Source organism: Onychomys torridus, chromosome 5, assembly GCF_903995425.1.
Source record: "Onychomys torridus chromosome 5, mOncTor1.1, whole genome shotgun sequence".
NCBI lineage: Eukaryota > Metazoa > Chordata > Mammalia > Rodentia > Cricetidae > Onychomys > Onychomys torridus.
Window position 1 is genome coordinate 54,232,702 of NC_050447.1, and position 25,437 is coordinate 54,258,138.

Here is a 25,437-nt window from a genome sequence, read left to right on the forward strand (position 1 = left end):
TACTTACCCTCTAGAACTTGACAATAAGACATACTGTTGAAGATACAATATACTCAAGTCATAAGTGTTGATGGTGTACATGAACAAGCAGATTCACTGTAGTATTTTCTCTGTATGCATTTGACATCCTCATCATTTAAAAAATCCAAGTGCTCAAAGCCCCCTAAAAACTCACGCTCAAGAGATGGCTCTGTAGTTAAAAGCACAGGCTGTTCTTTCAGAGGATCCAGGTTCCATTCCCAGAACTCACATGGTAGTTCAGAGCCAGTTACCAGGGATCTGATATCTTTTTCTAGTCCCCCTTTCCCGGGCATCAGGCACCAATGCAGTACACAAACATATGTGCAGACAAAACAGCCATACACGTAAAGTACAAAGAAATGAAGGTTGAAAAGAAAAGCAAACTACACAACAGCACCTTAGACCCTGGGCAAGAAGAGGAGCTGGAACAACAGATTGCCCTAATAAAGGAATTATATTAACTGATGTTGCAAAATAGAACAAATGACATGTACGGCTTGTTTTATTTTTGTGAATTTGTTCCTTTCTTTAGCTCCAAAGATAACCAGTTACAAATAGTTTTAACAAGGTAACTTTGTAATGTTGCCCTACTCTAAATTGACAGAGATTTTAGTGAGAAGGTCTACTTCAGACAACCAGGTTTTGGGATGCTGTCAGAACAGGACCATTAGCCAAAAATACAAGGCAATGACTGGCATAGATGCTATTGTGTGTTAGGAGAGACTACTCTACACAGAAAAGGCTTAGAGCATCCCCATGTGGTCAGTTCGGGTTAAGACAAAGCCATGGCTTCTCACTGTGTAAAAGCGGCTAGTGCATCCTTACCTCCTTATTCCAAATGGAAGCTATATCTGGAGATTTTTCAAGACCACTGCTAAATCTCACATTCTCATAGATTAACTAAAACCTCTCTCCTTAATGGTAATAAAAGATAAATTTTCCAGGACATTATTTTTGAAATAACAACCAACCAAATAATCTTCAACAACGGTGTTTCTAAAGTAATTGAATAATTTGTTTATGGCTTTATACAATACATTTTGCAGATAGCAGAGTTCATAAGGATAGACATGGACTCAATGACATACAACACAACCATGACAGTGTGTGATGTTAAAGTGGGGGAATGAGTAGGGTTGGGAGAAAAGGTAGAAACATTTTTAATTAACTGTTTATAATGAAACATAAGAGTTTGACCAAAACTAGTAGCATAAATGGACTCTGGAATATGATTAAATCAAATCTCAGTGTTCGAGTTTAGGAGGAAGGGACAACAGAGCAGGATGCAGAATCAGGAAACACGTATGCCATGTCAGGAAACACTTCCTCAGGGAAGTAGGGTGGGCATCATGGGTCTGCTACTGTAATTTCTCAATGACTTCACATCTGAAAAGCACCAGGAACATTAACAGGATTCTAATGACAGGGGTATAAATTAGCTAGGAAGAGGATGTCAGGAGACTGTTAAGGTCTACAAATTTTAGAGATTGCAAAAGTTGTGGAGGTTTTAATTACATAGTAAAAAGAGGCAGAGATAAGGATAAGAGACAGAAGATATATGGACAAGAAGTGGTTAAAAGAGATATGGCTAAAGAGTATAGTAAAAAAAAAAAAATGAAAGAAAAAATCCCTAAAATGCAGCTGAGCAAAGCATAAATAAGAGCAATTTCATCCTAAGACACATATGCAAGGATGGAAATTAAATAATACAAACTAAGAAGGGGAGAGGAGACAGATGGAGTGAGTTGCTAACACAGCCAAACTTAGTGGAAAAGTTCAGATTCCTCTAGCTTCAGTAGGTTCCACATGGTACTGGGTGAGAAGCCATTGGTCTCTGCAGCCTCAGTGTTCTTGGGATTCTGATGTGTAGGAGAAACGTGGTTGTGAGTCCTTCCCCAGTAGTTCCCTGAGACTGCTATACTGTTTCATGACTTCTGCTCCTGCAGGTGTGTGTGCACAGCAGCACTTCCCATGCAGTTTCACTGTTTTCTTCTGGGTAGCTTCATTCAAACTGTACAATATACTGTGAGAGCCAATGTTGTAAGGTGAGAATGAGAAAAACATTAGACATTAGGGTCTTTTCTATAAACGTAGTTTTTAAATAATAATTTTCAGCTAACTCTAAGAAATGTGTCCAGATTAAACATCACAAGTATTCAGTTTTGACTGGCTTTACTGACACATCTTTAATCCCAACCTCAGTGGGCAGATCTTGGTGAGTTTGAGGCCAGTCTGGTCTGCATAGCCACATTAAGGCCAGTTGGAGCTACATGGAAAGGCACTATCTCAAAATAAATACATACATACATACATACATACATACATACATAAATACATAAATACATAAATAAATAGATAGATAGATAGATAGATAGATAGATAGATAAAACAAAAACATTAAAAATTATACTTCCCCTCAGCCCTTTATCTGAAATCCTCAGAGCCACAAGGCACTAAAAGACCATAAAACTAAGTCATGAGTATGAAGAATTGAACTGGGCTGGGCTGTGGATATCACTCTGTATGCTGTGAATGTGTTGCTCTGATTGGTTAATAAATAAAATGCTGATTGGCCAGTAGCCAAACAGGAAGTATAGCTGGGACAAGCAGAGAGGAGAATTCTGGGAACAGGAAGGCTGAGTTAGGGGACACTGCCAGCCGCCGCCATGAGAAACAAGATGTAAAGATACTGGTAAGCCACAAGCTACGTGGAAAGGCATAGATTTATAGAAATGGGTTAATTTAAGATATAAGATCTAACTAGCAAGAAGCCTGAGCCATTAGGCCATACAGTTCATAATTAATATGTTTACTTGGGTCTGAGCAGCTGCAGGACTGGTAGATGAGAGAGATTTGTAGGACACAGGAAAACTTCAGCTATAGGACTGACCAATTATCCCTACTCTTTAACTCATTGCAGTTATTACAAATATATGTGTCATTGCTGATATATGACTGTGGTCCCCAGATACTTTCAGGGGTGCATAATACATTCTATGCTTCTTTCTAAATCTAAATGATCTCTTTTCCAAAATACATCAGGCTGCAAAATTTTTGAATACAGAATTATGGACATGTTTTAGAAAAGGAATAAAGGACATTGGTACCTACATTCTTATTGGCTGCTAACTATTCTTTATTGCTTGACAGACACTGAAATCTTCAGACTCCTTTTAAGGAATTTAATGCCTCCTAATCATCAAAGACATACTTCCTGAGCTTACTTTATTTTGAATTGGTTTGGGTTTTGGAGTACTGGAGATGCACTCAGGGCCTCTGACATGATAGACAAGTACTCTGCCACTGATCTGTGTAGTTAGAGTTTTCCTGCCTGGCCCAGTCAGGACAAATCTCTCTTACCCACCAGTCCCACAGTCGCTCAGACCCAACCAAGAAAGCACACAGAAACTTACACTGTTTAGAAACTGTATGGCTGTGGCAGGCTTCTTGTTATCTACTTCTTCTATCTTAAATTAACTCATTTCTGTTAGTCTATACTTTGCCACATGGCTTGTGGCTTACCAGTGTCTTTACATGTTGCTTTTCATGGCGGCAGCTGGTGGTGTCTCCCCAGCCTTCTACTTCCCAGAATTCTCTTCTCTCTTGTCCCGCCTATACTTCCTGCCTGGCCACTGGCCAATCAGAACTTTATTTACACAGAGCGATATCCACAGCAGATCTGCAACCACAGCCCATGGAGCCCTGTTTGGAAGTTACCTGACAGTTAACTCTCGTTGTTTGGCTGACAGCATGTCAAGGGGTGCTTTGGATTTCTTTTTGCTGTCTAATAGGGGTTTTTTTTCAACATTATTTCCAGGGCTCAAAAACTTTCCTTAGAAAGATCTTTTTTCAAAGTAAGTAGAAAAATAACCCACTCTCCTCTTCTCTGGCCAGCTCATCAATAAAGAAATAATGTTATATGAAGCCAGAGGCCTAGTCTGTAGGTCACCAGACCTGACTCCTTTACCCAGTTCTAACTTTGTTATCTATTTTCTTCTCTATAGAGTGGAGGCACATACTTGTGTTGAACAGCTTTATGTCAACTCAACACAAGGTAGAATAATTTGGGAAGAGGGACTCTCAGTTGAGAAAAAAACGCTTCCATAAGATTTGCCTATAGGAAAAGTTGTAGTGCAGTTTCCTGGTTAATGATTGGTAAGAGTGGGCCCAACTCACTTTGGGTGGTATCACCCCTATACAGGTGGTCCTGGGTGGTACAAGAAAGCAGGCTGAGCAAGGCATGGAAGCAAGCTAGTAAGCAGCATTCCTACCTACATGGCCTCTACTTCAATTCCTGCCTCCAGGTTCCTACCATAACTCCCTTTGATAAGAGACTGTGATAGGAAAGTAGAAACCAAATAAATCTTTCCCTCCCTAAGTTGTTGGGGTTTTTGTTGTTGTTCTTTGGTTATGGTGTTTACTACAGCAATAGAAATCACAAATAAGACAGTGCATTTAGCCATAGTAATAAAAACAGTGAAAAGAGACAGTAAGTAGACCAATAGAACAAACCTGAAGACCCAAATATGAGTACACATAACGTCAGCCATTTAACATTTGAAAAAGATGCCAAAAACATATGTAGGAGAAAAGAAAGCATCATCAAGTGGTATGGGAAAACTGAGTGTCCATCTACATGCAGAACAGTGAAATTAAACCTGTATTCATCACCGTGCACAAAACTAACTCCAATTTACCTAATGCTTATACTTGGAACTTGAAACAATGAAATTGCTAGAAGAAATACAAGCAGTATCCAATGTGATGAGGTTGTGGAAAAGGACTTTCTGAATAGGACTCCATTTGCCCAAGAATTAAGGCTAACAATTGACAAGGGGTACTTTATAAAAAAGCGATTTTTGTGAAGAGACGGCGAGCGAACGGTCGTGAGCTGCTTGCCTGCTGTAGCTTCGGAGTCTCAGCACGGAACCGCAGTAGGAAAGGAGGTCTCTTCTCTCGCTCCATCTTCTCGCTTTCAGCTTTGTGAGAAACCTTGTAAACAAAGGAGATGGCTAGCAATGTTACCAACAAAACAGACCCTCGATCCATGAATTCCCGTGTATTCATTGGGAATCTCACTACACTTGTGGTCAAGAAGTCTGGTGTGGAGGCAAACTTTTCAAAGTACGGCAAAACTGTGGGTTGCTCTGTGCATAAGGGCTTTGCCTTCATCCAATATGTTAACGAAAGAAATGCTCGGGCTGCTATAGCTGGAGAGGATGGAAGAATGATTGCTGGCCAGGTTTTAGATATTGATCTGGCTGCAGAGCCAAAAGTGAACCGAGGAAAAGCAGGTGTGAAACGATCTGCAGCTGAGATGTACGGTTCCTCATTTGATTTGGACTATGACTTTCAACGGGATTATTATGACAGGATGTACAGTTACCCAGCACGTGTTCCTCCTCCTCCTCCTCCTCCTCCTATTGCCCGAGCTGTGGTGCCTTCTAAACGCCAGCGCGTTTCTGGAAACACCTCTCGAAGGGGGAAAAGTGGATTGAATTCGAAGAGTGGACAACGGGGTTCTTCATCCAAGTCCGGAAAGTTGAAAGGTGATGACCTTCAGGCTATTAAGAAGGAGTTGACTCAGATAAAGCAGAAAGTGGATTCTCTGCTGGAAAGCCGGGAGAAAATTGAAAAAGAACCAAGCAAGCAAGCAGTAGAGATGAAGAATGAAGTCTGAAGAAGAACAGAGCAGTGCCTCTGTGAAAACAGATGAGACTAATGTGAAGATGGAGTCCGAGGCAGGAGCCGATGACTGCTGGGGACGGTGACCTGCTGGATGATGATGACAATGAAGATTGGGGGGATGACCAGCTGGAGTTGATCAAGGATGATGAAAAAGAGGCTGAGGAAGGAGAGGATGACAGAGACAGCGCCAATGGAGAGGATGACTCTTAAGCACATAGCGGAGTTTAGAAATCTTACCCCATTATTCATTTGCCTAGGCACTTGTGAGAGATCCAAGTCACAGCAGATCCTCTCCCCTAGAACTTCAGCACATTCTCACTGTTCACCCTCTCCTTATTCTTCCTGTTTCATTGATTCATAATTGCCCTGTGCCTAGATCCATTTTCACTTCCTTTGATGCTCCTTAGTAGTTTTGTTAAGTCTTACCTTGTAAGTTTTGCTTTTAATTTTGATACCTCTTTGACTTAGCAATAAAAAGATGTATGGTTTTTATCTACTGTCTCCAAAATAATCTCTTGTTATGCAGGGAGCACAGTTCTTCCCATGCCTATGATTTTGGTAGTTGCTTCCCTAACTGCAGAGGCATCTCTTTTACTTGTAACCCTGAGAGCAGCTTTGCATTGTAAGTGTGTGTTTTCCCTCACGTGAGTGGGACTGTTCAACACGAATGTAACCATGTATTTTTGTGAATGAGAGTTGGCATGTCAAATGCGTCTTACAGGTTAATAGTGTAATAGTCTCAATATTTGTTTTCTAAAGTTAATACCATGGGTTATTTTTGTGAACAGCCTGATGTTTGGGATCTTTTTCTCAAAATAAACAATTCCTTATTAAACCAAAAAAAAAAAAAAAAAAAAACAACAACAACAACAAAAAAAAAAAACTAAAAAGCTTTTGCACAGTTAAAGAATCAGCCAACAGGGTGAAGAGGAAGATCACAGAATGTGTTAAAAATCTATGCCAACTATTCATCCAACAGAGAATTGTATCAAGAATATATGAAGAGCTCCAAAAGACAAAGAATCAATAAATCAGATAACCCATTCAAAAGAATGGGCCTGGAACATGAACACAGAGTCCTCAAATGAAGAAAAGAAATGGCTAAGCAATAACTTAAAAAATATTCATCATTGCAGTTAGAAAAATGCAAATTGAAACAACTTTGAGATTTGATCTTACCCCAGTCAGAATGGCAAATATTAACAGAACAACCACCAACAAATGCTGGCAATGGTGTGAAGATAAAGAAAGCCCTCATTCACTTTTGTTGGGATGTCAAACTGGTGTAGCCATTATGCAAATAAGTATAAAGAATTTTCAAAAGGCTACAAATAAACCATAAGACCCAGGTATACCACTCCTTGGCATATGCCCCAAAGATTTGACATCCTACTCCACAGATAGTTGACACATTCATTTCTGCTCTACTCACAATAGCTAGGAAACACAAACAACCTAAATGTTCTTCAACTGATGGCTGGGTAAATATACACTGTGGAACACTATTCAGCTCTAAGAAAGAATTAAATCATGAACTTTGTTGGTAAATGGATGGAACTAGAAAATCTCATATTGAGTGAGATGAACCCAGACCCAGTAAGACAAATGTCACATGTTAACTCTCATCAGAGGCTCCTAGTTTCGTATCTTCAGATGTAAGTACATATTGTAGAGTGCCCACAGAAACCAGGAAAGAAAAATGGGACCATTGTCTGGGTAGGGGGTGAGGAGCAATAAAGAGGACAGTAGCAGGGTATACGTGGTCTGATAGGGAAATGGGAAAGGGTTGGTCTAATTAGGAAGGGGGAAGATAAATACAGGAGAGAGGAATGTAAAATAACAGTAAGGATGTCTGAAAAAGTCATAAGGAATCATACTACTATCTACTTAAAAAATAAACACTATAATACATGTAAGCATAATACATAAATATACATATATAGCTTAAGTGACATTTTTTCATCTAGGCTGACAATGCTCCCTCCAAAAGCCAAAAGCCACCTAACCAAAACCCTAATGTCAGCCTCTTTTAATTTGTTGGTCAGGGTTGCCTGGGAGATTCCCAAAATATTACAGATCATTGCTATTGCTTTGGTTGCCTCCCTGAGGAATGCAAGTCCCTATTGTTAAAGATACCACACACTTCAGAAACAAGACCCAGAAGTCCCTGAGCTAGAATTGACTCCCTGAGGATTCGCTTTCATCGTATGAGAAGGTGCTATGCAAACTTCCTAAGGAGGAAAACAAGTAAATGTCCTACCCAGCTATGATGCCTATGAACCATAACAATAAGCAGCATGCCACAATAACACTAAGGATGTAGTAGTGGCACTAACACCACGGTGTAACCAACAGCTCTCCAGTTGGAATTAAGACCTGCTTCAACAAGAGGGAAATCATGCTTGGTACTGAAAAATCTAGTCAACAGCCCAGAGCTGGTGAAGACATGGATCTTGGAGGAGAATCTATAACCACCACCGTGGTAAGCCAGCATAATCCCCAACTACATTATAAACATCTGTCTTTATACTCATAGATAAGGGTAGTTTTCACCCCTGATCAAGGAAACAACCAATCAAACTATAGACTTGTGGAGCCCAGTCCAAATGGGTACATTCACAAAATAAACTGCTATACCTAAAGCTCAGGGAACATTGTGAAAGAGGGAGTTGGAAGACTATAATAGCCAGAGAAAGAGTTTACTGTGAGATTTTGATGTCCAGTCCAGTTGTAGTCAATTGAAAGAATGGGGTGTGAGATAAGAACAAGAGAGGAGTATTGTCTGCTGTGAAACACTGTCACATGCTAAAGGAAATAGTCAATGTGGAGAGTTGTGTTTAACCTTCATACGTTTGCACACACCATAATGGAATGTGGTAGTTTGAATGTAATTGGCCCCCATAATTTCACAAGGAGTGGCATTATTAGGAGGTGTGGTTTTGTTGGAGTGGGTTTGGCCTCCCTGGAGGAAGTGTGTCACTCTAGGGGCAGGCTTTGGGGTTTCCTATGTTCAGGATACTGTCCAGTGTCTTAGTTGACTTCCTGGTGCCTGCAAGATGTAGGACTCTCAGGTATTACCCCAGCATCATGTCTGCTAATATGCCACCATGCTCCCCACCATGATGATAATGGACTGAACTTCTGAAACTGTAATCCACCCCTAATGAAATGTTTTCTTTAGAAGAGGGTCATGGTGTCTCTGCACAGCAATAGAAACCTAACTAAGGCTGGGTGCTATCAAGAGGAGAGGTTCTGAAGAGAAAGAGGAAGGTAGTACAAAAGATGGTAAGGAAGGAAGACAAACTATCTTACATTTTCTCACATTTATATAATCTCTCTCTCTATCTCATGTGTACATGTATACACACACACACATGTATACCACTTGCAATAAATGGTAATTAACACAGACCCACAGCTGGACAATAAGCGGAGTGACAGACTATGGAGCACTCCAGTCTTAATGGGATGTCTATATTACACCCCTCCCCTCAAGGCTCAGGAATCTGTGGAAGAGGAGGCCAAAAGATGTTAAGAGCCAGAGGTGGTGGGTTATTACTTCACAGCAACAACATTTTCCAGATATACCAAGGCTGACACAGTATGAAGTCACAGATTGTAAGCACACACACACACACACACACACACACACACACACACACACATACATGACAAGCAAACTAAAGGGTGACTATTTAGGGAAGGAAGGAAACCAAGTAAGACAAGGAAAGGTAATTAGAGGGAGAATAAGAACAAGGTACATTGGTACGTGTATAAAAATGCCATAATTGATGCCACTATTTTATATGCTAATTTAAAAGTGTTTTAATTGTGTATTATCAATTGTTGCTGGCTTGCAATTGTAATTATTATTGTTAGTTGCTTACAAAAATCCCATCCCTATCTAGCCATCTAAACCACACATTGAAACATTTGAGCAAGGAGAAAAATGCATGATAAAGGAAATTATTTTGAAAAGTATACCATGTTGGGTTGGCTGTGATTATTTCTGTCAGTTTCCAAGTACAGGAAATACAATTTGCATTAAAATACAAGTGATGATTTTTATAGAGGAAGTGGCTTGAATGATATCATATGACTTACAATGCATGAATTTGGTAAATTCATTAATTTCCACACTTGGCTAACTGCTCACCAATACATCAACACATAAAGGGCAACAGGGGCCTTGCAAAAGGAATGGAGAGGTGGTTAAAGAAACCAGATCAGCTGGGCAGTGGTAGCACACTCCTTTAATCCCAACACTTGGAAGGCAAAGGCAGGAGGATCTCTGTGATTTCCAGGATAGCCAGGGCTACACACAGAAGAAACCCTGTCTCAAAAAAAAAAAAAAAAAAGAAAGAAAGAAAGAAAGAAAGGAAGAAAGAAAGAAAGAAAGAAAGAAAGAAAGAAAGAAAGAAAGGGAGAGAGAGCAGAAAGAAAACAATCAATGTGGTATGATTTTCAAGTGAAAATAATTTTTCCTAGCTCAAGTTATTATCTCATTTTTATTTAATTTTTAACATTTTAAGATTAAATGAACAAAATTATTAAATCAGTATACACACATCCACATTTCACCTGCTGTTATTATAGTTTGGTTCAGTCCTTGGAAAGGTATACAGTATCTACCGGTACTCCCTTTGAGTTTCTTTCTACACAATTTTCTTTGCAGTTGCAACATGTTCTGCAATCCCATATTTGATTTTGGGCCAATTTTCTGCATTTAAAAAGATATATTTAAAATTAATATTATATAAAATTGATGTACATTTAAAAATCAATAAAGGGTATGGTGTACTCCCTCAATTTAATAAACACTCTTCAAAAGGAAAGAGAACGTGACACACCCAAGAATACACAAGGAACTACATCCAAAAGGAGAACTAAGGGGCCAACAGGATAGCTCACTAGGATCCCTGGACTCACAAAAAGATGAAAGAACACTGGCTCCACAAAGTGGTCCTCTGACCTCCATATGCCCATGTCACCTGTGGGCATGTACACACACACACACACACACACACACACACACACACACACACACACCATGCATATACATATGCAATACTAAAAATAAAATTTTAATGGAGACGTAAATTCTTCTCATGTGTCCTCCAATTATCTTTCTTCTATAGCCTAAGTTCACAACAACCTTAAAGAAAAGAAAATATCAAGACACTTGAAATGTGGGATTAACAATGGATAAATTGAGAATGAATGACAAAACCCCAAATTTGAAAATGACACCAAGAATTATATGCATCAAGGGACTCTTCCTGCCTGGTCAATGACTGTCTTCATTACTCGTCAACATCCATGGTAAGATAGAAAAGGCATGAAGCACAGTCAAAAACCTGTAAATTGTACTTTATAATTCACACTCTGTCATACATGTTGTTCAATTAACAGGGTGTTAAATTAGCAGAAGAATAATTTCTTTTGTTTTTATAACCATGTTACTTCAAATGGCTTTAAGACTATAAGAATAATCGGGGCTGGAGAGATGACTCAGGAGTTGAGGGCTGCTCTTCCAGAGGACCTAGGTTCGATTCCCAGCCCCCGCATGGTAGCTAACAACCTCTGTAACTGTAGTTGCAAGGATCCCATGTCCTCTTCTGGACTCTATGGGTGCTGCATGTACCTGGTACACAGACAACTTTAGTCAAAACACCCATATACATAAAATAAAAAGGAATAAAATCTAAAATATTTTTTTTTAAAAAAGTGAACTAGGAGGGCCAGCAAGGTGACTTGGTACCTAAGTGTTTGGCAACACAAGCAAGGCAAACTCAGTCCAATACCAGGAGCACACAAAAGGGGGTGAGATCTGTAATCCCAACACTGGCGGCCAGACAAGGGGCAGAGACAGGAGAATCTCAGAAGCTCTTGGACCACTCAGCCTGGAGCAGGCAGAGCCACAGAACACCAGAGACTCACCTCAGAAGGACAGACTCCTCCCAGAGTGCTCCTCTCTTCTGATGTCTCCCCCCCTGCTCGCTCTCCCCCCCCCCTTACCCTTGACTGCCGTAAAGCAAGCAGCTTCATCTGCCATGTTCTCCTGCAGCCATAATGCTCTGCCCTACCACAGGCCTGAAACAATGAAGTTAGCAATCACACACCGGAGCTTTGGAAACGATAGCCGAAATAAATCCTTCCTCCTCTAAGCAGATTTTTCTCCCCCAGGCATTTTGTCAGAATGACAGGAACCTCATACCCTGCTTCTTAACACTTTATTTCAGAGTCTTCCATTTCAGAATTATCCCAAAGTCCCAAATAGGTGGCATTTCCCATTATGGCTTCTATGCCTTCTTTTTTCTCCTTTAATCTTTTTTTCTTTTTTTATTTGTATACATGAGGAAATGCTTTTCATTCACTGACTTCCATAAAGGAAAGGACATGGGAGATTTTCCTCCACAGCAACACACTCCAAGCCTTTCCTCCTTCTCACACAACAGAGAAAATGGTTGGATTGCAAATTTGAAAGAATATCGAGCTTTACTTGGTTCATCTGTTTTTTCCAGCTTTCCTAGGGCAGCATTCTCCATATCTCCTTAAGAGAAGTTCTTCCCATCACGTGCCCAGACTCCACCCCTACATAATGTCTGCCTCATTCTGGAGTTCAGAATCAAGAAACATACTAACTGCAGATATGAACCACAGGTTCCTATTCAACTGCATGCAATGTTTGGTGGTAGGAAGTGTGGTAGCCACTTTGAATATTTCTGGGTTTTTTTTCCAAATTGGATGGGGAACATTTCAAAGACTCTAAACTCACTTTATATTTTGCTATTATTTTATATATAAACATTTCATAAATTCTATGTATAGTCTTGTGCCATCTCTCACATAAACACACACACACACACACACACACACACACACACACACACACACACACACGCTACCACTCTATCTGGTTGTGGCAAGTTTCCTTTTAGGCTCCTCACTGCAAATTCAGCCAATCAAAAACATAATCTTATTGGCACTGATGAAGTCTGGGGAACAAGTATTTTCAAGCTATTCATGTTTATGTCATGTAACTTGATACTATTGCCTGATTCCAATTGTTATACAAGTCTTATTTACCTAATAATCTCCCACGGTGCTATTAAGATTGGGACTCTGTGGAGAACACAGATGGAACTTGGGTTTCTCAGATTTCTTTTTCTACCATTCAAAACTGCTACAGTCAGATTTCCATGCTGTGTCACTGGACAAAGTACAGAGGATTCCCCTTCAGAGGCTGCAGGCTTCCTACGGTTCAGTTTCAAGAACATCACATCCTTGCACAGCCTCAGGGACTGGGACCTGATGGCCTTGTTGAGGGAATGAACAAAAGGCAACACACAGACACACAGAAAAGCTGGGTTTGAGTGCATTGCGCTCCCTGATAGCGAAACCGCAGGACCTCGGAAGCTCAGTGTGCGTTTTACACAGAGTTGAACAGGCAGGCAGAATTACTGGACAAGGGCACAGGTTTAGCTAATCTCAGCAGGGGCAGTCTCTGTAGGGGAGCAGTCTTCAGGGAGGGGAGCTATGTTGGAATTTTCTGCACACACTATCAACATCAGTACTTGCACCCTTGAGGAAGCCTTTCACCATTTCTCTGAGTCTTACTCAAATGAGGAGAGCTGAAGCCAGGGTCCTGGCATGGCCGTGTCCATGGCAACCTGCATTCACTGAGGACTCCACACACTCAGAACTTCCTCTGCTCCCTGCATGGGATCTTAAGGATCAACACGCCTACCCTTATCCTGCATGGTGGAATTAGGCAATAGTTAAGGGTGGATATTCTGCCTGCTTTCTCCAGGGAACAAGGTTCCCAAAGAAGTTTTTTGTTTTGTTTTGCTTTGTTTCTGCTATTTTTATCTGAGATGTGTATTCTACCACGTGTTACATTTTCTGTTTTATACTATGTTGCAAGTTTGAACATCAGACCTATGTTCATATCCTAGAAAATAAATTAGAAAACATTCACAATACAGTGATGCTCGGACAACCAGCCCACTGAAATAGAAGCTAAGCAGTGCCTCTCAAGATCCTTCTTTCCATGGGAGATTTTGCAGCCCCCTTTAAGGTGTGCACCATATTATTTTTAAAGTAAGACTTGATATCTAAAACTAAAAACTTACCTGATGAAGCTGACCAGACCAGAACATTTTTGGAGAATATTGCTTACCTACTTTTAAAAAAAGATTTCAATTATTGCTTATTCTGGTCTTGTACTTCTTCCTTGATTCTAATTCATATTTCCTAAGAAATTTGTTTCAATGTGTTCTAAGAATTTTCACCACAAGAAAGACTTAAAAAATATCTCCCCAACACACACATACACACACACACACACAAGGTTCTGATGACAAGCGTAAGTTAGTCTACCACAGTTCACCCTGGAAAACCAATGAGTTCATTGGGCTTATGGAGCACCGAGTGAAGACTTAGGGGCTCCAGCCTTAAGGGACCTTAAAGCAGCTACCTTGGATGGCCCACACCCAGCAAGGATGATGGCTTCTTTGTTGCTGTGTAGAGAAAGACTCCTCCCCTAACCTCTCCCAGAGACTCCAGGCTAGATGCAATTAGGACATGCAGGAATTGCACACAGCTGGTTGGGAGGGGAGGCTAGATACTCATGTGAAGGTCTCAAGACCCAACTTGCTCTTTCTTCCTATGAGAAAAAATAGAGAGTCAACAAGTCCAGCTGTAATGAGAACTCTGGATGGCAGTGGTTTGGCTTGGACAATAGTCCTGTACAACACAATGTCATTTCTAAACTTACCAAAATAGCATATTCACCTACAGTTAATCTTCTCCAAAGCTCTCATGTTCAGGTTCTCTTTCTTCCCGCTCTTCAGTTTGTAGGCTTCTTTGAGAATTCTTTTGACTTACTTTTTCTTATATGGACTACATTTTTCTCTTTCCTCACACCTCATTTGGAATTGATTCATTTTGATTTACTGTAGGAGTTACAATTTTTTTTTCTTTTTAACTTTAGTATGTGAATAGAGAAATACATCATTGTGCAAGGGTAAAGGTCATAGGGAAACTCCTAGGGATGAAGTTACCACCTCCCACCCTGAGGGGTCAGGGTATCTCTTGCTGCCTTAGCCACTGCACCAGACTCCAGGCTACCTGGCCTGTGAGCTTCTGTGAGGTTTTTCTGTCTGCCTTTCATCCTTCTGTAGAAGGGTCAGGAATCCAGGTGTGTACTGCAGCATCTGGCTCATGGAGGTTTTTCGATCAAACTCAGGTCAGCAGGCATACGCAACTGGCACTTTTACCGCCTCATCCACCTCCCCAGCCTCAAGTTGTGTTTCTTACTATTTAAAATTAAGTCAATTTTTTCCAAAATCAGATTTTAAAGTTATCTTTCTAGATCAAGTTTTTTTTTTAAACATACTTTTATTTTGCCCACTGAAGTAGAATAAGATAGAAAAGGTCAATTATTAGATACTGATCTGTTTATTTTTTAGTGATTTCCTTAAAGTACGACTTGTCGGCCTCTTTGCTAAGCCTAACTTCACTTGCTACCTGGAACAGAGTGACCTGGAGGACTAGTGGAAACAATGGGCCATTGCCCTTCAAACTGCTGACTGCCATCCTGCCTTGTAGTTTGAGGGCAGCAGTTCTCAACCTGTGGGTCACAAACCCTTTGAAGGTTAAACAACTCTTTCCAAGGGGTCAAATATCAGATATCCTGCATATCAGATATTTACATTACTGTTCATAACAGTAGCAACATTACAGTTACAAAGTAGCAGCAAATATAACTTTATGGTTGGGGGTCAGCACAACCTGAGGAACTGTATTAAAGGGTCGAAGCATTAGGAAGGTTGAGAGCCACTAGGTTAGAGTATGAAATGAGAAAACAAACTGGGTCCAGCCTCCGAAGGCTTCCTGGAGCTGTTGTGGCTCCAGTCACCCACTGACATCTACTCAGTTCCACTCTCCTTGGTGTCATGGTGCTCACTCCAGAGGGATCCCTGACCCTACCACTTTTCCTGGTACAAATGTAGGTTGTTTGTTTGATCTTCACCCTTCACAAAGTTTCAGACATTAGACATTTGTTTCACCTTCTAACATGATTGGACAGTTTTTAGCTGGCATGTAACTAGTCATTTCTGTTGTAATTTTCATCGTTTTTCACACTGTGAATTGATCTCTTAGTCAACTTGAGTAGGCCTTTGGTGTTTGGAGTATGTTGCAGGGAATAATTCCAGAGAGAGCAGTTGGTTATATTCTAGGACCTAGTGCCTCACTAAAGGACTGCATCTATTTTTTGCATTTATTACATTGTTAAAACTGTAATCTCTCCACAGGTTTTTGTTGTTTTCGTAAAAAGAGACCTGATATGATCTTATGATCTTAAGCCAATTTTGACTACCTTAAAAAAAAAAAAAAAAAACCTTCCATTTTGGGCTGGAGAGATGGCTCTTAGGTTAAGAGCACTGACTGCTCTTCAAGAGGTCCTGAGTTCAATTCCCAGCAACCATCTATAATGGGATCTGATGCCTTCTTCTGGCAAGCATACAGACAGAACACTATATACATAATAAATAAAATAAATCTCAAGAAACAGAATGAAACAAAAAACAATATATATAAGTATAATACAATTATACATATATATAACATGATACACATATAATAAAAAGAAAAAGAATAAATTTAAAAAATTTCCATTTCTCTGGCCTGGTTTTCCTCACTTTTATTCTTTGATCACACTTTTCCACTCACATACTTTATGACGCTTCACCCCTGAAATCATTAAGCATCATTCCTTTTTGATTTCTGACCCCAGATCCAGAATTATTCCCTTACTATGTACTTATAGTGTTTGGGCATAATTTAATATATTATATATTTATCATTTGCCTCTATTCTAAGCATTCCTCATAATTATCTGCTGTTTCATACCAAACTATTCCATGCTTAGTACTCACTAGCACTAAGGATTTTAACATCTTAAATCAGTGGTTCTCAAACTTCCTAACCCTGCAACCCTTTAATACAGTTCATGTTGTGGTGACCCAACCATAACATTATTTTTGTTGCTACTTCATAACTGTTATTTTCTACTGTTATGAATTGTAATGTAAATGCCCGTGTTTCCCAATGGTCTTAGGCGATCCCTGTGAGAGGGTCATTCAACCCCCAAAGGGATCGAAACCCACCGATTGAGGACCACTGCCTTAAATAGGCATGCAAAATTGTAGTTTTTATCTCTAAAACCAGACAATGCTTCCCCACACTAAACTTGAAACCTATTTCATAGCTTTTCTTGAGAGCAATATGTTTAGTGATCTCTTTCCCCAGAGAATATACCCTATATTTAATTTGTATTCATTTCAGTGTTCCTAGATCCCGAGAACCAAACTTCACCTCAACATTGTTGCTTGAAATTGTGTTTCCCTTCTTGTGATTCAGCAAAGCTGGCACAGTACAGCAATCAGGCTGCCAAACCAAATTCCAATACTAATCCCTACAGTTAGTAAAGACAGCATGACTCTCAAACTCTCAGTTTTTAGAAAAAACATATACCTACTTTTTAACTTGTTTTATTGTAAATGATAAAGTATTGAGTACACTACAGTCATAAAACTTATTTTTAATTAACAGCAGCCATCATGCACTATCCCCACCACCATTTCTTTGTTTTTTCCCATCACCATTTCCTGATTGAGGTAATGCAATTACCACTTGCTATCAGCTAATAGAAAAGGCAGTGTTTTATAAATCAAAACACTTGCAATACAGGGTTGTTTGGACTTAAAAGTAAAATCTGAATTTTAAAAATTACATTTTTCAACTCATCCAAATTAATATTTCACCTTCAATGTTCTAGGTTTAGCTTAGGAAGGCTATTGGCTACCTTTCCTTTTTACAGTAGTGTCCTGGCTGTTTTATATCAGCTTGACACAACCTGGTCACCTGAGAAGCGGGAATCTCAATTGAGACAACATCTCCATAATTGGGCTGTAAGCAAGTCTGTGCAACATTTTCTTAATTAGTGATTGATGGAGGAGGGCCCAGCCCATTGTAGGTGGGGCCATCTCTGGGCTGATGGTCCTGGGTTCTATAAGAAAGCAGACTGAGCAAGCTAGGAGAACCAAGACAGAAGCAGCACCCCTCCATGGCCTCTGCATCAACTCCTGCCTCCAGGTGGTTCCCACCTGATTGAGTTCCTGTCTTGGCTTCCTCAACCAACTGTGACTCAGGATATGTAGACCAAATAAACCCACTTTTCCTCTCCAACTTGCTGCAATAGTAATCTCAGCTAAGACAAGTGGGATGGGATTCAACAGGTCAAATTATAAATTCTATAAACATACCCACTAGACTGTGTCTGACACAAAGCAATTGTTTTAAAAATTAAACATTTTAAAAAATATTCTCTATTTCCTATAAGAATTTTAGTTTTAGTTTAATTTCTAAAATTTTAATAGTATTAGTTTTAATTTTTTAGCATCTTCCTTTCACTTAATAATAAGCAGTGACTTTACGATCTGAAATAACTATTATCTCCCACTTTCAACTGATATAACTGATAAATAAATACAATGAAAGGCAGGCCTCAGTTTTTTCCAGATATTTAATGAATTCAAGAATCATGTAGCCATATTCCATGAAATGCAGCCCTACTGAGACAAACAAAAGCATCACAAGATCACTAAAAGCCTTACACAGATGTATTTCTGTTCTTACCTGCTAGAACGTAGTTTGTGATGTAATACAGAGATAAACAAGATTGGCTCGTGAGTGTTCTCTAATTTTCAGACCTTAAATAGACGGAAACACAAAAAACCTCTACTTAAACATGAGTTCTAAATATTTTTTACTATAAACTTTTTTCTCTCAATATAGACAGGAAGGCCAGCCTTTGGTATAAATAATGTATTTCCATGACAACCACTAAAGACTATGACTAGTGTGCACTATCTCCGGGGAAATCTCTTGGTAAGGGCACAGCTAAGGCCTCTTTGCTCTCAGTGAGTGCTCTGGGCTGATGGATGAACACACTGAACTTAACACCCTGGTTGTTGGCAGCTCTGACAAAACCACTGTTGGCAGTCATCGTGATGGCTTTCAGGGTGTCTCCCGTCCCGAAAATCGTTAATGAACGGCTATTGATCTTTGAACTTGCCACTAGTCTCAAGGCACGCTCAGAAGGCTGGTCTGGTACCACACTGATTCGTTTAATTAGTATAGTGGCCCTCTCTCTCTCTCCTGGTCCTCCTAAGGTATCTAGAATAGACTGAAAATCCTTGACAGCAGATTCACAGGCAAACAACTCCTTGTCCTTCATAAAAGCTTCGAGCTGAGGCAACACCTGCTCTTTCCTCTCCTGCTCGGCTTGTTCGGTGAGTACTTTCTCTTTGAAGATAAAGTGGCAGCCTCCGTAACTCATGGCAGAGACATATGTGATTAAAGTCGTGATGTCCAGATTCACTCTTCTGCACACATCAACCTTGATCTCTGTTGGAAATGCAACGTGCGCCAGGACATTGTCTCGGTCCACTCTCGTCACCTGCAGAAGTTCCTGGCCCTCCTCATCGGACTCACTCTCACTCAGCTGTAACTCTACAGGGTGATTTAACAGCGAGTTGACTGCCACGATGTCTCCTCTTACAGATATGCCCATATCTTTCAGCTTTTCTGCCATGGGGCTAGAGACGCTGTTGTAGAATGCAAACACAATGTGAGGGTTGCTGTATTGCACTGGCTGTTGGTGACTGGCTTGCAGGAAGTCTTCAGCCTGCTCAATGATGCTTTTGTCGCCATACTGGCCCCTGCCCAGCCAGATGTTGTGCAGTGCTTCAGCCTTCCGGCCAATAGCTTTGACCCAAGTATGACCTCCATTGGCTACTACATCCACCACAAGAGTCTGCTTTTCTCCCAAGGTATCTGTGTAACCAAAAACACGAAGAACACTAACAACTTCTTCCAGGTTCTCTGCCGATTCCACAATGGCTTTCAAGTGGGTTAGATTTGTGCTTTGCAAATGGGATTCTTTGATAGCTACCTTCCCAGCCTCTATTTTCTGTAAGAATTTTAGCTCTGCCTTGAGTTTGCTACACAGCTTTGCACCACCTTCTATGCCACCTTTTCTTGATCTAGACAGGGATTCTGCTCTCTTGATCAGTTCCTTGGCTATGGCAATTCTTTCAGAGAGCATGGAGTGTGCAGACATGCTGACAGCATTATTCCTTTCATGGAAGACCACAAACAGGGACAATCGCAATGTGCTTCTACTGCTGGGGTGATTAAAAAGCCCGACCTAGCAACAAAGTTTAGGAAGACTGAGACTATGAACTTGGGCTTCCGTGTGAGGGACTTTGGGAGCAGTATGTTTGAACTCTTCTTCAAGTGTGCTGGATTCTAACACTTGTTTAGACCTTCATTTCTTCAGACCATGAGATCCACAGCAAGTCCTATGTCAGGATAAAAAGCAGGAGTTTGGCAATATGCTCGGTATTTCTATCAATAACTAGTCTTATTATTCAGCTACTGAAAAATTTTAAAGGCCCCAAACATCGAGATTAAAAGTTTAAAATAGCGGCTGGAGAGGTGGCTCAGAGGTTAAGAGCACTGATTGCTCTTCCAAAGGTCCTGAGTTCAATTCCCAGCAACCACATGGTGGCTCACAAACCATCTGTAATGAGATCTGGTGCCTTCTTCTGGCCTGGAGAGATATGTGCAGAGAGAATACTGTATACATAATAAATAAATGAATCTTAAAAAAAAATTTTTTTAAATAGCTTCCCATACACTCTTTCAATTAGGAAACTCCAACAACCATCCCTGCCCAAAGTGCTTGCCCCCAGAAACCTAGACTCTCTCCACTCTCCAACTCAACTCTATCCACTCCAGCTAACCCCACACCCTACAGCCCTATCTGATCTCTTCTCAAGAAAGACATCAGATTGTACCTTCAACTACAACCATCCCCACTATCCAAAGACCCATCCCAACAACTCCTCCCAAGTGTCTTGCCTGCCTCCAGCACCTTTTCCCATATCCCTCTTCCAGGTAGGGAGCCAGCAATTCCTGCCACTAACTGTATCCATCCATTCCCACTGAAAGCCCTTGCCTTCATCCCTAGCTGGGTAGCTGAAATTCACCCACTAACTCAACTTGGCCCACCCCAGGCAGCTCTATATATCTCTGATATGCATACCTGGTCCCATCTCTAGGTAGATACCAGACTCATGTCTCCAACTACACCCATCCCCACAACCTGATGACCACCTCTCTCTTGGGAGAGGCTTTAGACTGAAACCAGTAACTCCACCTTCCCCTGAGATTCACGTAAGGATCATGAATCCCTGCTTTCTGGACCCCATATTTGGCGGGGATCCAAGACTCCCATTAGTCAATTTGACCAGCACTCACTGCCTGAGAAAAAGTACTGAGTACCTCCTACAGACTCCTGAAGACTAACTTATGTGAGAATCCTCTATCTCTACAGAAACTGAGAGCATGCACAAGACCTACATAAAATCAAGCCAGAAAAAAAAAAAAAAAAAAAAAAAAAAATCCCAGCATAGGGAAGGGGAAGCAGGCACAAAGTTCCACCTCTTCCAAGAAACTATTTGCAATTGGAAATATTAGTTTTCTTCAATGGAGTGACACTGTGTATAGAATCTGAACTCCAGGGCAAGCCTGATGCTCAGGAATAGTTGACCAACACAATACGGACTCCATGTTTTTTGTGTGCTTGGTTTTTTGTTGTTTTGAGACAACATGAATTTGGGTGGGAGGGATGGGAAGGCTTATCTGGGAGGGGAAAGACTACAATAAAATATATTAAATGAAAAAATTTAAATTAAACAAAACAAAAAAAAAAAACTTTCCAACACTGAAAAAATATATTGAATATATACCAGCTGGGAAGACCACGCAAGTGTGGGTAGGGTTAATATTGTGAAAATGACTATCCTAACAAAACCAAACAAATTCAACACACTCCTCAGCAGATTTCCAAAACAATTCTTTACAGAATTTGAAAAAACAATATTAAATTTCAGATGGAACTAATAAATAAATAAATAAATAAATAAATAAATAAATAAATAAATAAAGCCCAGAATAGCAAAATCAATCCTGAACAGCAAAAGAATGGCTGGGGAGGTATCACCTCAAATGTCAAGCCATACTACAGAGTTATAACAATGACAACAGCATAGTGCTAGCATCAAAACAAACTCATTGATCAATGGAAAATAAATTGAGGACCCATACATATATGAATTCCCACTCTTGAAGCCATTTGACTTTTGACAAATACATCAATAATGCACACTGGAGAAAATAAAGCATCTTCAACAGATGGTGCTGGTCAAACTAGACAGCTAAAGTAGAAGAATGAAACTTGATCCTTATCTCTCACTTAACACAAAACTCAACTCCAAAGGGGTCAAGGACCTCAACCTAAGGTCTGATATCCTAACTCCCTCTGATAGAGTAGAGATTATAGAACATACTAGACTTACTGACAGAGGAAAGGACTTTCTAAACAGGACCTTTATGGCACAGACATTAAGAACAATAATTAATAAAGGAAACCTGAAACTAAAACATTTCTATTCAGCAAAAGATGTCATAACCTGAGTAAAAGAGGCAGCCTACAAAATGGGGGGAGGGGGGGATGCCATCTATACACCTGACAGAGGGTTAGTGTCTAGAATATATAAAGAACTGAAAACATACCCATGGAGATCAGGACATTACTAAAGGACCATAGGGAGGAGCTTTTAAGGGAGGAGAGATAGAATACACTGGTGTTAAGTGTTAAGGGTTAAATGGAAAAATGGAACAGGAATGGTTAAGCTGGGGTGAGAGTGGAGTGTAGGGTAGAAGGAAATAATAACACTAATGACCTTTCAAAAAAGACACATGGAAACCTACTATGTTGACATTTACACACACACACACACACACACACACACACACACACACACACACACCAAGAGTTAAAATGCAATTACCTTACAACAGAGTGTCATGTGTCCCTACTTGACACAAGGCTAACAAATGAAAAGCCCAGTGTCAGGAAGTGAGTTACTTCTTTTGGAGCTGCTGGCCAGTGACCTCCAGACATTGCAGAGTATTGACAATGTTCTTGGTCATCATACAGAATTTGATGGTAAGACCCTATTGCCGAAACACCACCAATCTGGGTCACAGAACACGGAGAAATCAGGCTGGTAAAGACCTGGAAGTTTCATTCCCTCTGGCTAGTTTTCGTACTTCTGCGAGGTATTATGCAGGCTAACAGAAAAGTAATTTTCAATAATATCCAGCGATGAATCCTTGGAGTTACAATTATGACTGGCCTGGCAAGATATGCCCATCAGTACAATAGTGGCACAAATATAAGGGAGTAACCAACCACTTTATGGTTGAATTTAAATCCTACCCCACAGGATGAAACCCATACCTGGCATCATTATTAGGCTAAGAACCTATGCTAAGCAAGTCATAGGCCCTAGAGGAAAACTTACTATTATTTTGCTGTTAAATAGACAGTAAAAAACTAACTCCTAGCCAGGCAGTGGTGGAGTACTCCTTTAATCCCAGCACTCGGGAGGCAGAGGCAGGTAAATCTCCAAGTTCGAAGCCAGCCTGGTCTACAGAGTGAGTTCCAAGATGGGCAGGGCTACAGAGAAACCCTGTCTCAAAAAACCAAAATAATAAGAATCAATAATAATAATAATACAAATAACAAACTAACTCCTAATGACTTATCATTACATCCATAAATGAATACATCTCTCAACCCTCATCTGAGAAGCTTCTCAGAAGCTTCTATTTACAATAGGTGGTAATTAACACAGTGACTCACAACTGGTCAAGGTGCAGGGAATATAAGACTGCATAACTCTCAGCCCTAAAGGGAACATTTGTAACATCCTCCCTCCCAAAGCCCAGAGACAGATGTAGTGGATGACTACAAGAAAACCTCTTCTGGACACAGCAGGGCAGCTGACTATATGAACTCACATTGGTTGTGTCAGCATGCACAAAACTTGTGCAAGCACAAGCCAGACTAAATATCAAGCATGGCAAGGGGAGTTGGGCCCAGAATCCCTCCACTAACCAGGCAACTACTGACAATTTTTAGCTGCTGGGAGAGGGAAAGAGTCTTCTCTAAGAGTATTGCCCCTAGTATGCTACCCACTCTTCAGCGGAATATCACACATCCAAGACTACTGAAGGAGGGGCATTGTCGGTGGACAGGTAGGGAAGGTGGGGTAGATCTGGGAATAGTTGGGGGGGGCTAGGGTAAATATGAACAAAACACATGATATGAAATTCTCAAAGGACTAATTAATTTTTTAAAATGTAAAAACAATCGTTTAACATAAAGACACAAACTTTACAAAGCAAGGGTCTCTCCTAAACTGGCAATACCAGCGTCTCTCACCTTTTACTCCTTCAGTACATGATCTTTGTTTCCCTGGCTTTGTTTTTCTTAAGACAGTGTTTATGTAGCCCTGGCTGACCTGGAACTCGCTTTATAGACCAGGCTGGCCTTGAACTCAGAGATCTGCCTGCCTCTGTTTCCCAAGTACTGGGATTAAAAGTATGCACCATCACGCCCGGATAGATGTCTTTTAAGGAGTTGCCTCTTGATTTCCACCGGGTACAGATGCCAAGGAATCAAGACTGCGTGATTTCTGCATGTGATGTCAACTTAGCATGTTTTTAAAAGAACAAAGGGGACAACCAACTTGCTTCCTGTTCCCATGCTGAAGGAAAAGCTGGAAGAGGGACTCCAAAGAGCACACCAGGGTGATCAGGCTGCTGTTGGACTATAAGCAGGTGGGAGGACCAGGGATGAGGAGCTTCTGCGTGGGTATGGTTCCCATCCCTGGACGTCTGCCTGCACAGCTGAGCCTGGCCCAGCAGGTCCGGATCAAACAGGCTCCTGCTGGCCCACTGCTTAGAGGCCAGAATAGGGAAGAGGCAGAACTGACCCTTCCTGTCGGGACACCCGGCCCAGCCCCTCCCTCTCTCCCCACCTCCCTCTCTTCCCCCACTCACTCCCAGTCCCCCGATCCTCACCAGCAGCGCCACAGACCCCGCGCGCACATGGCGAGGGCACACAGAGGCAGTATGCAGGGACAGCTCACCAGCCAGCCCTCACCGTGCTCTGCTGAGACACTCCGCCTGCTGAGTACCGCCTCCGGCATTACGTGGTTCCGGCCGGGTGAGCTTGAGCTCGAGTGCAGGCGGCAGCGTAGCGGCCATATTTGTTGAGGGCACCAGGCTTCTGCCACCAGTGTGACTGAAAGCTGAGCTGCCAGCGAGCAGAGGCGGGTCTAGGCTGGGTCTCACTCTCACTGAGTCCTAGATGGTAAAACCTATTCGGGTCTCTAGTTCTCAGGTTTGGTTATTTTTTACAAAATAAAAACCGGAGAGCCACCAGAGGCTCCAAACGCCACTCGGAAGCACTTTCAGTTGCACATCCTGGCCTTTCGTAGAAGCCTTTTAATGTGCTGTCCAGCCAAACAGAGCAGAGAACTGCGTGGTTTCTGAGGGGCTGGGACTATTTAGCCAAGTGGAGTGTCTAAAATTACCCGGAAAAGAAACTGAGAAAGAAAAACTAATTTTAGATATTAGGCTCAAATTGTCATCTTTTTTTTTTCTGGTATCTGCTCCTTGTCCCAAGCGGTACTTGGAGGATAGAAGTTAATTGCAGATCACACCACCTAAATCATCTGG

The 25,437-nt window shown here is 41.0% G+C and overlaps 1 protein-coding gene and 1 pseudogene across 1 annotated transcript; one reads left to right on the forward strand and one right to left on the reverse strand.

Annotated features, from left to right (window-relative positions):
• Nucleotides 1-5,014: 5,014 nt before the first annotated feature.
• LOC118584304 lies at nucleotides 5,015-6,035 on the forward strand (annotated as a pseudogene).
• A 12,248-nt stretch (nucleotides 6,036-18,283) lies between these two features.
• On the reverse strand, nucleotides 18,284-24,949 carry C5H7orf25 (chromosome 5 C7orf25 homolog). Its single transcript, XM_036187969.1, has 2 exons — nucleotides 24,778-24,949; nucleotides 18,284-20,141 (listed from the first exon to the last, which is right to left on the reverse strand). The coding sequence occupies exon 2, from the start codon at nucleotides 19,898-19,900 to the stop codon at nucleotides 18,635-18,637; it is 1,266 nt and encodes a 421-aa protein (XP_036043862.1). The 5' UTR covers nucleotides 19,901-20,141; nucleotides 24,778-24,949; the 3' UTR covers nucleotides 18,284-18,634.
• Between the last annotated feature and the right edge of the window lie 488 nt (nucleotides 24,950-25,437).